General features: G+C 53.3%; 1 protein-coding gene across 1 annotated transcript; it reads left to right on the top strand.

Annotated features, from left to right (window-relative positions):
• Positions 1–1771: 1771 nt before the first annotated feature.
• Irf2bpl (interferon regulatory factor 2 binding protein like) lies at positions 1772–5894 on the top strand. Its single transcript, XM_005084004.4, has one exon. The coding sequence runs from the start codon at positions 2712–2714 to the stop codon at positions 5028–5030; it is 2319 nt and encodes a 772-aa protein (XP_005084061.1). The 5' UTR covers positions 1772–2711; the 3' UTR covers positions 5031–5894.
• Positions 5895–11542: the final 5648 nt, after the last annotated feature.

An 11542-nucleotide genomic window follows, 5' to 3' on the forward strand; every position in this document is an offset into this window, starting at 1 on the left:
CAACACTGGCAATTTCCCAGGAATGCAATAATGTGCCCTCCGTCCTGTTTGGCGCATGTATGCTTCACTCTGCAGCAGTGGCCGCTTTGCAGCTTCTCTACGTGGGAGCATTCAGTAGTACAGTCTGGAAGGGGGTGCGAGGGGCTCGTTATGAAGGTGCGTTTGCACAGCACTTTACATACAAGTTGCATGCAACAAAGAACGGGGTGCTGGTGGAAAATGTGAGCACCCATCCCTGGCAGCGTTAGCGCCGACTCTCCAATCAGATTTACTGGATTTAGATTCCAGGCCAGCTGCAGCAGCCGTAGACAAGTTATTTCAACCTCTCTATTTTCCTAGTCTGTAAAATGGACTAGAATATATACATCAAGGGTTTAGTAATGTAAAATACGGCTTCGTGTTATGTCTCTACGTTATAATGAAAACTATACTAAGGTGGATACAAAGGAACCACTTGTCCAGTACCTATCCAGCCAGTCTCAGAGTCACTTGTCACGGGCGACAAGAAACAAGCTGAAATCTTAACAAGCTATCAAGCTGTGGGAGATAAATGCATTTTGTAGAAGAAAAAGATGATATACACTGAGCTCAAGGTTACAAAGCCAGTAGTAATAGTGAGGAAATTCCAACCCTGTAGGCAGAACCCAGCCCTATCAAATCACCTCCCCCCAACCGGCCTTCCACCGGGATTATCCTAATTTACATAAGAAAAAGGCAAACCCAATAAATAGGAGAACCAGCTGAAATGCCCCACCCAGAGCTAAGACCAACCCTATCTGTTTCTACAATAAGCAATAATGATGAGCAGTGATCTTACACGGGAGAAGAAACCGTGACCTCCCAGAGCGTACTGGGGCAGTGTGGAATTAAATCACAGCACGCCGGAGGAACTTTCAAAACTGCCTGTGCTTTATTTATTTATGGCTCTAAGGATTGAGTTCGGAGCCTCGGTCATCCCGAACAAACGCTCCCTCGCTGAGCTACGGTTCCCAGCTCTAGCAATCAGTATTATTAAAGGCTGCCTCGTTTTATGAAACCCTGAAAAACCACTCACCTGTTTGGCAAATTCTTCACTCCCCATTCCCTGCCCTCAACTGCAGCTGTATGCAGCCAGCTGACTGTTTTCCTTAAGGCCTCAGAGTGCTCATAGCTCATAGCCAAAAATTTTTATAGAGTTCGGCCAAGGGGATGGGTGCTCATTTAGCGCCATCCTCGCAACTCCGATTGATTCCCAGGCCGGGTCACAAAAACAAATCTAAAATGTAATTTCTGGAAGATTGGAGAAGGGCTAATTCTGCAGGTGTTTGGGCACCACTGGTGGCAAGGAATATAACATTAATGGGGAGCTCTATCATCTCAGATGAAATAGGTAATACCTTATATGAAATTTAATTTTACTGCCTAGGGTTTGGTGGGGTGGGTGGAACGGGAATCGGAAACAACATTCGTGGCTCTAACGTTACACACACACACCACGCGCGCTAACACACACACACACACACACACACACACACACACACACACACACACACACACACACACACACACACACACACACGCCAGCCCAGGACTTGCAGCATTAGCTCGCCGGGCCTCAGCTGTGGTACACACACAGCCGAGGGGGGGAAGGGAGGGGAGGGCGGAGGCGCGGAGGAGGGGCGACAGGGAGGAATCTGGGCATCCTGCCGCGCATGCGCCTTTCACGAGCAACAAGTGGGCTCCACAGACAGAGGAAGTGTAAAGGGGGGGTGGGGGACTGGTGCAGAGCATGGCGGTGACGTCAGCGCTCCGCCCGGGCGGCATCCCGCGCGGCCAAGCCGGGGACAGCGCGAGCCGCAGCCCGAGCAGGAGCGCTGAGACGCGCCTCCGGAACGTAGAGTAACAATCACAACCCCACATTCCAGGCGAGCGCGAGCGGGAAGGGATGCGACCCGGGTGGAGGCGCCGAGCGAGCGCAGTGCAGCCAACGTGAGCGCCGCCAGCCTCTGTGACCGGAGAGCTGGCCAGGCCAGGGGGCGGTGGGAGCCTGCGTGCGTGCGCTCCTCTCCTCTGCTCTCGTGTGTCTTGGAAACGGTGGCCGCGGCTGCTCCCTCCGGCGTGCAAACCCAGGCGCCGCCAGCGCAACGGCCGACGCTGCGAAGGGGGGAACTCTTCCTCTTGGCGGCCACCTCCTCCCCCGGCCTTCCCGGGGAATCAGCGGCTTCAGCAAGATTGGACCTGGGCACCGGGTGGCACAACCCTCTAACCCTCTCCTCCGGGCGCCTGGCGTAGAGAGGACTGAGATCGTAGGGGGAACCCCCCCTTCGCGCTTCCACGCTTCAATCACTCCGGGGAGGGGGCCAAGAGGCAACTGGAGGCCGGCCCCGGACACCCTAGCCCCCTCCCCCCAGGCCCGGAGCTTCCAGCCCTGATCCGCCGCGCCAGGAAGAAGGCTCACGGTGCTCTTCTCCGGACCAGACAGTGGCAGTAGGAGGTGGGGGCGAGGAGCGTGCAGGACCCGTCGACCGCCCGGGCGGTGGAGCCCCCACGGAGAGGCGCTGCGCCGGCAGTGGAGACTCGCTCTCCTCCCTCCAACCCCTGGGGCAGAACTTTCTCGCCCCCCGCCCCCCTTCCCCGCAGCCGGACTCCTTCCCAGCCAGTCAGTCCTCCAGGTGGAGAAGGCGCCACAGAGACAGCCCGGGAGGGGGCCTACCTTCCCCGAGGCTGGCATCATGTCGGCGGCGCAGGTGTCCTCCTCCCGAAGACAGTCTTGCTACCTGTGCGACCTGCCTCGCATGCCCTGGGCCATGATCTGGGACTTCTCCGAACCCGTCTGCCGTGGTTGCGTCAATTACGAAGGCGCCGACCGCATAGAATTCGTGATCGAGACTGCACGCCAGCTGAAGCGAGCGCACGGCTGCTTCCAAGACGGCCGCTCCCCCGGGCCGCCGCCGCCCGTTGGGGTCAAGACAGTGGCCTTGTCCGCCAAGGAAGCGGCAGCAGCAGCCGCCGCCGCGCAACAACAGCAGCAACAGCAGCAGCAGCAGCAGCTTAACCACGTCGATGGTTCCACTAAGCCTGCAGTGTTGGCCGCCCCGTCCGGCCTGGAACGCTACGGCCTGAGCGCAGCGGCCGCCGCCGCCGCCGCCGCCGCGGTGGAACAACGCAGCCGTTTTGAGTATCCGCCGCCCCCGGTGAGTCTGGGGAGCAGCAGCCACACCGCCCGGCTGCCCAACGGCCTGGGAGGTCCTAACGGCTTCCCTAAGCCCGCACCAGAGGAGGGCCCCCCGGAGCTGAACCGCCAGAGCCCCAACTCATCCACAGCGGCAACATCGGTGGCTTCTCGGCGTGGGACACATAGTGGGCTGGTGACCGGGCTCCCTAACCCGGGGGGTGGCGGGGGACCCCAGCTCACGGTGCCCCCAAACCTATTGCCGCAGACGCTGCTTAACGGCCCGGCCAGCGCCGCGGTGCTGCCTCCGCCCCACGGTTTGGGGGGCAGCCGAGGACCCCCGACTCCAGCGCCTCCCGGTGCTCCCGGGGGGCCCGCCTGTCTCGGGGCTGCCCCGGGTGTGTCGTCCACTGTATCCTCCGCGCCGTCTTCGACCTCGTCGACGGTGGCAGAGGTGGGCGTGGGTGCTGGCGGCAAGAGGCCTGGGTCGGTGTCGAGTACGGACCAGGAGCGCGAGCTAAAGGAGAAGCAGCGCAACGCTGAGGCCTTGGCCGAGCTGAGCGAGAGCCTGCGCAACCGAGCGGAGGAGTGGGCCAACAAGCCCAAGATGGTCCGTGACACGCTGCTCACTCTGGCTGGCTGCACGCCCTACGAGGTGCGCTTCAAGAAGGACCACTCGCTGCTGGGTCGCGTCTTTGCCTTCGATGCCGTCTCCAAGCCAGGCATGGACTACGAGCTGAAGCTGTTCATTGAGTATCCCACGGGCTCCGGCAACGTGTACTCCAGCGCATCGGGGGTGGCCAAGCAGATGTACCAGGATTGCATGAAAGACTTTGGCCGGGGTCTATCCTCTGGCTTCAAGTACCTGGAGTACGAGAAGAAGCATGGCTCGGGCGACTGGCGCCTACTTGGGGACCTGCTGCCCGAGGCTGTGCGCTTCTTCAAGGAGGGCGTGCCTGGCGCAGACATGCTGCCCCAGCCCTACCTAGATGCCAGCTGTCCCATGCTACCCACGGCGCTGGTGAGTCTCAGCCGTGCCCCCAGCGCACCCCCAGGAACTGGAGCCTTGCCGTCAGCGGCGCCCACGGGCCGGGGTGCAACCGCCAGCCTGCGCAAAAGGAAGGCATCCCCGGAACCTCCGGACTCAGCTGAAAGCGCACTGAAGCTCGGCGAGGAGCAGCAGAGGCAGCAGTGGATGGCTAGCCAGAGCGAGGCGCTGAAGCTCACTATGTCCGCGGGGGGCTTTGCGGCGCCAGGGCACGCCGCAGGGGGACCGCCCCCACCCCCTCCACCTCTGGGACCTCATTCCAATAGGACCACCCCGCCGGAATCAGCCCCCCAGAATGGTCCGTCCCCCATGGCGGCACTCATGTCAGTAGCGGACACTCTGGGCACAGCGCATTCACCCAAGGACGGCAGTTCAGTGCACTCCACCGCTGCATCTGCTAGGCGAAACAGCAGCAGCCCGGTGTCGCCCGCCTCCGTGCCGGGGCAGCGTCGCCTGGCATCACGAAATGGGGACCTGAATTTACAGGTGGCGCCCCCACCGCCTAGCGCCCACCCGGGCATGGACCAAGTGCACCCCCAAAACATTCCGGATTCCCCTATGGCCAACAGCGGACCCCTCTGCTGTACCATTTGCCACGAACGTTTGGAGGACACTCATTTCGTTCAGTGCCCATCTGTCCCTAGCCACAAATTTTGTTTCCCTTGTTCTAGAGAGAGTATCAAAGCCCAGGGGGCTACAGGTGAGGTGTATTGCCCCAGCGGAGAGAAATGCCCCCTAGTCGGGTCTAATGTACCTTGGGCCTTCATGCAGGGCGAAATCGCAACCATCTTAGCTGGGGATGTTAAAGTGAAAAAAGAGAGAGACCCTTGAACCGCAGGACAGGGACCTCTTTTGCCCTAGACCACCTAGGTCCTCTTCAATCTAGAGGGCGCTTTCCCCCACCTGCCTCCATTTCCCTTCCCACCAAGATGTAGAATTGTGAATATAACTGCAAAAGTTAGTCTTATGTATAGACATTATTTTCGTCGTATGTTTCTATATTTTGAAACAGGTATGTAACTTCTTCATTTGAAGGATAAGCTGGTTGTGTTAAGCAGTATAATATTGATTGGGTCATTTGCATCATATTCGTTAGCATTTATTTGGTGGCAGAATGTTTGCCTAGGTACAGCACTAATAGCCCTTAGCAACTACTGCTGCTGGTGTGTATTTTTGTAAATGTTATGCACTCTGAAAGGAAAAACACACAAAAGAAAAAGATTTTTTTGTTGTTGTTGTTTTTGTTTTGCCAAGGCCAGTGTTGCTGCCTAAAAAAAAAAAAAAGAAAAAAAAAGAAAAAAAGAAAAAAAACTGATGCTATAAAATGGTGAAAGCTTCTCTCTAAACAGCCCCAAGTGTTGAAGTCTTCACTTAATTTTGTTCTGTTTTGTTTTCCTGTTTTTTTTTGCAAAATGATAAGCTGGGTGTTGGGAGGGCCGGTGTTTTTTGTTGCAAGTTTGTGAGGGGGGGAACATGTTTTGGTTTGTTTCTGCTGACCTGAATGTGTTGGATCTTCACGTGTCGTTTTGTTTTGGCTTTATTGATGCACGGATGCTTTTGAACTTTGAACAGTAGGAGCGAAAAGCTAGACATGGAGAACTTGCTCTGTTTGTCCTTTATACATTTCTGTAGTTAACAGAACACTGTAATGTGCCTTGGAGCTTAGTAACTTGTAATAAATTCAATTGATATTAATTCTGCCCTGAGTCAGCAAGTTTGTCTTTCTAGGGCTGAGGCCACACCACTCCAACTAAAGGGACAACTGTTAATCTCCTACCTGGAACCAGGAATCCTGGTTCCTTTGAAGGCTCTCGGAGCTGGCTACCCCATCCCCCACCCCACCCCAGTACCAGACTGTTTACATTTTTACCTCCCCTGTAATCTACAGTTGCTGACTAAGCAATTTCTGTTTCCTCTTCAGCATCTTTACCCCCCCAATGTGGGACAATGCAAAAAGCATTGTCAGGGATGCTCTTGGTGCCTTTCCCTGGGGCGGTGAGTATATACTGGTACCTAGTGTGACTGGGACAATTGGGAACGGCGGGGAATTTAGAGTAGGAAATGTTAGGGTGTTTTGCCCCTGCACAAAGGGTAACATTTACTGTCATTGCACACTTAAAGGTGTCTAGCTGGGTTTTGCTCCCTGTGTGTAGATGGAAGTGTGGTCAGTCAGCCTCCTGCTCCTCCTGCATCTCCTGCCATGTATGCCTTCCTTGACTGTTCCCATTTCTAATCTGCCATGATAGACTCTAGCCCCCTGGAACTATAAGCTACAATAAACCCTCTCTTCAGAAAGTGCCTAGCTGGGAGTAGGGGCAGGGAAGGGTGTGAGCATCTGGGAGGCAAACGCATGTTGATTGCAAAGCAGTTTCCACCTCATTCATTACATCCTACCCTTTAATGAGGGTTTCTTAAGCCAGGACACAGCTGATGAGAGCAGACTTGGGGGGGGTGGAGGGAAAGGCAAAGCAAAGGTTACTTAGGCACCAAATGGAATCCATTTTACTAGCAAGGAAACTCAGCTATTAATCAGCTTTGTTGTGGGCATTTGTGAAGTTCTGACGGGTGGGGAAGGAGAAAGCTGCGCCCTCTGGGGCTCAGAATCCCCTGTCAGACCAGCCTTTCATCTAGTGAGAGCAAGGCAAACAGTCCTGGTTTGAACCTTGTCCTTTCCTGGAGGCAGCAGAGGACTAGAGAGCAGGAGAGAGGCAGCAAAACACAGCAGTAGTGATCTGATTCAGTTCCTAGCCACTCCCTCCTTGTTCCTGGGCCTAGGGAACTGGCCAGAGCTGACTGCCTGCCTGCCCATGGTGGGGGAAAGGATGAACCCTACCGACTGGCATCTAAGAAGGAGCAGGAGGGCGGCGAGGTGGGCTTAGGTTGCAAGCATGGGGTAGTCCTGAACACCAGTGTGCAGGTTTGGTTGCTGTTGGAACTTGCTATTAATAATACCCTCTGGGTTTCTGTTCCAGCTTTGCCACCATGTTGAAGTGGAAACCAGAACCCGGTGTGCCTGTGTGGGTGTGTATGTTTGGGAATGGGGATCCATGGTGCTATTGACGGATCTGCATCGTGATACATGGGAAGTGCCTGGCTCACCTCTAAGAATCTCCCTACATATAAATAGATGTTCATTCCTGTTAGCTTCCTGCAAATGTGTCCTTGCGTTTTCATCTGTTGCCAAGTGTTGTATTGGTGCTTATGAGTCATGAAACCTATTTTCATCCTCAGGGGTAATTAACTTGGGGGTGATAATGCATAGTAGAGTGTAGGAAGAGTTAATTCTAAAACCTATCCTGGCCCAGCGACCAATCACTTAAAGGTCTGGGCTGCTTTTCTTAGAGACTCATTAATAAGACCTGAGCAGGTTTTGCCTGGAAGATTTCTCCAAGGTGCTCCCAACACCCACACCAAATGCTCATGCTCTTGAAATGGGTGAGCCTAAGGGAAAAGGGCCCGCTCTGTGGGCTTAGATGTGAGGACGCTGTGTGGACGCTGTGAGTAGTGTCGGTTCTGCTATCTACCTGTGCACACGCGGGCTCCTGCCTGCCTGCCACTGTCTCTTCATTGCTTTGGTATTACGTTCAGGAACTTTCAGGATTACAAGTCCTTGGTTACTGGCATATATGGGCAAGAGGCCCTGCCATTAAGGACTGTGAACAGTGTCATCTTCTGTCCGTCACACACACACACACACACACACACACACACCCGTTTGCTGGGTGCTATTATTAGGAGAAACAGCAGCTGTAGTAATGAAACATCCAGCAAAGGAGGCTGGTTTGGTTTCACTTAGGGAAGCCTGACTTGACAATACTCGGTGGAGAGAAGTAAACTAGAGGAAGCACTCGGAGGTTAGGGCTGGAAGTGAATCATAAAGTAACTGGTGCAGTTAATTGAAGTTTACCATAGCCAAGGGCCGCTTGTTAAATGGTGGCTGTCTGTCTGTCTGTCTGTCTGTGGGGGAGGAGAGGTGATAAGACGGGCTTGTTTGGCATCCAGTGTGGTTGCCTCAACCGGTCTCGATTTGGTTCTCAGGTAGATCCTCCCTTTCCTCACGTGGTCCACACTGGACACACAGTAAGGTTTTCTTCCTTCTCCGGCCCCGAGGGTCATCGGGTATTCTGCAGACTCACAGCCGAGTGTTTAGCTGACTGACTCTAAGCTCCGTTTATGTTACTTGGGAGTATCCCTACTCCAGTTTCCCATCCTTCTCACTTTGCTCCCAAAGCATAGGTACTGGCCAGTGTTTTACAGTCTAGGTTGTGCTATTTGTATTCCTTGACCATCTAGTATAACCGTAATGATTCCTTAAGTGAAGTGGGGGGGGGCAGTGAGAATTCAACAGCTTTGGAAGAACAGGCTGACCGGAGACATCTCGGTCACTGAAGGCAATACCACGGGTGATGGAGCCTTCTGCTGGAGAGCTCGCAGTTTCAAGTCCTTACTTAATATTAAGATTCCAGAGTTTCTGAGTGCATTCTCTCAAGTATCCTGGGACTGATGGGAAAAAGAGTACTAAGAGTCACTACTTGAATATTTGAGAGCATCTCAGGTAGCCCAGGCTAACCTAGGTAGCCAAGGCTGGCTTAGAAATTTTGATCCTCCTCCTCCAGACACTGCCTCTGGGTACTGGGGTTATAGGACTGAACCTCCAGGCCCAACTTTCTGAAAAGTTTCCTCCCAAACTCCATCAAGTACCAGAATTGGGAATGACCCTTAAGGCCTAGTGTGACTGTTTACCTGGCAGCATTGGGGATTGAACCTCAGGGCTTTACCCATGCTAGGCCTGTCCTCTGCCCCAGAACCATATACTTATTTTGAGACAGGGTCTCACTAAGTTGTCTAGGATGATGTGAACTTTTTTTTTTTTGCAGGGGTCAGGGTCTCACTATATAGCCCCAGCTGACTTGGAATTTGCTATGTAGACCAGGCTGGCTTTAGACTCACAAGGATCAGCCTGTCTCTGCCTCCTGAGTGCTGGGATTAAAGAAGGGCATCATCAAGCCCAGGATGACCTTATTTATAAAGGGGTTTAGGAATGCCTGCAACCCATCCATGAAAAGAGTTTAGAGCCAGGCCAGCACATTATTCAGTTTATTAGTATGAAGACCTCAATGCACAGAGAAGTACAAAATCTTGCCTAAGATCACACAGTGGGGGAGTCTGGACTAGATTCCTGTTCGGAAACAGTGTTAGTAGACACTGAAAACAGAAACAAGGAAAAAAAAAACTCTTAAGATACCCAGTTTAACTACAGCTGTCTACCAAAAATGAGTGTCCATGAGGTGGGCAAAGGGAGAGTAAGTCCCGGGGGGAGGGGTGTGGGGGGGGTGAGGGGTGCGTCACCTTCATTCATTCCTGGAAGGCGGCAACAGGCATTTGTCCCATTTTTGATAGCACCTTAGCAACGTTTCCAGGTTTCTGACTATAAATGTCAGGTAGGCTTGAACTGAGAAGTCTTTTCTTGACCTTTCATCTCTGAACCAACCCGACCCACTGTCACACCTCCTCCCCGTTTGCTAGTTGGAAACTTCTGGAGGATTGGAGACAATCAATGGGCTGCAAAACCAACTGGAAGCCCATCTGGATGGGCAAGGAAGAACGAGGAACACAGGGGAACACTCTTTCTCATTCTCTCAAGCTTGGGGGTGCTTTGCTTGTTCCTAATCATCCTCTTTGCCTGACCGATTCTCCCACTGCAAAGAGGGAACTGAAAGAGAGTGAAAACCAGGTGTCGAGGAGAGAGAAACGCAATGAGTCGCCAGCCTTCAGGCCAGTCAAAGTTCCCAGTGCCATTCCATTTTATACTAACGTCAACTGAAGTCAGACTGAACACTCCAGTTCAAGCCCCAGGTTGGCCTAGATCCTGTACTCTTGCCTAACCCAAGGCTGTTCTGCACAGACTCCTCTTCCTTCCGACCTCCTGGCCCCACCCATTCCCACCGTCTTCTTCCGGGGTTTCCGTGTGAACCTCACGGTGATAGAGAACCCGTCTTCAGGAAGACTGGAAGGGACTTACTGTCCCTGCCAGGTTCAGTCGGGACCCTGAAGCAACGCCATCTTCCTGGAGTCTCCCTCCATCGCCTCCTACCCCCGGCTTGAGGAGAGGACGAGCCCACTTCCGTGTCCACTTTGAGGAAACGGGGGGGGCAGGGAGTAGATGGTCCTTCTGGATTCTAACGTCTATCGCACCTACAAGGAGCATCAGCCCTGCTGACCATGGCGTTCTCTGGCATTTCACTCGTTTCACGGGGAAACCGGCCCGTTTGTTCTTGGGCCTTGTCTGGTCACCCTACCTGGGTAGTGGGCCCTGGAAATACAGCCACCAGCAGGACAGTCTACATTCTGATCGTAGGTCCCACCTGGGAAAGCTTACCTTTCTTCAAGAGCTGCTCCTTGTGGGTCTTTAGACGCAACTAGAGAGCCGCGGCTGCCTCCCAGCTCATCTCCTGTGGCTCTGCTTGGACTTTATCTACTTCAGGCCTCGGTTTTGTGGTAACAAACCCTTTTTAACGTCTTTTCATTGTTGTGATGCGTTTCGTTTGTTTCAAGACAGGGTTTCTCTGTGTAACAGTCCTGGCCACCCTGGAACTCTTTGTATACCAGGCTGAACTGGAACTCACAGAGATCTGCCTGCTTCTGCCTCCCGAGTCCTAGGATAAAAGCGTGTGGGCCACCGCTTCTCAGCTCCTTTTTCTATTTTAATAAACCATATTCTTGCTAAGAAAGGCCACTTGAAAGTAGACATGGTGGCACATACCTGTAATCCCAGAATTTGGAAGGTAGAGCCAGGAAGATCAGGATCAGATTAGCCGTTCTGGACTTCAAGACACCCTGAAGCTGGGGTTGGGTGGGTATACAGTTCAGTTGGGAAAGCTTTTCCCCAGCATGGAGGAGGCCCTGGGTTCCCACATGAAGCCAGATGTGGTGGCAAGTGCTTGGAATCTAAGCATATAGGAAATGGGGGGGGGGGGGTAGTTAGAGTTCAGGATCATTCAAGGTCAGCCAGACTCTGGTGGTGCACACCCGTAATCCCTGCACTCGGGAGACAGAGACATGAGGAGCTCTGAGTCCGAGGCAGCCTAGTCTACAGAGGGAGTTCTAGAATGGGTTCTGAAGCTACACAGAGAAGCCCTGTCTTGAAAAACTAAAAAGAAAATAATAATAATAATAAAGAACCAGGCGTTGGTGGCTTACACCTTTAACCCCAGCACTCGGGAGGCAGAGGCAGGCAGATCTCTGTGAGTTCGAGGCCAGCCTGGTCTACAGAGCGAGTTCCAGGACAACCTACAAAACAATACAGAGAAACCCTGTCTCGAAAAACCAGAAAAAAAAAAAAA

Source organism: Mesocricetus auratus, unplaced genomic scaffold, assembly GCF_017639785.1.
Source record: "Mesocricetus auratus isolate SY011 unplaced genomic scaffold, BCM_Maur_2.0 Super-Scaffold_15014, whole genome shotgun sequence".
Classification (NCBI taxonomy): Eukaryota; Metazoa; Chordata; class Mammalia; order Rodentia; family Cricetidae; genus Mesocricetus; species Mesocricetus auratus.

Bases quoted from the DNA above. Each gene is read 5' to 3' on its own strand.
- Irf2bpl (XM_005084004.4), top strand. From the start codon at position 2,712: ATGTCGGCGGCGCAGGTGTCCTCCTCCCGAAGACAGTCTTGCTACCTG.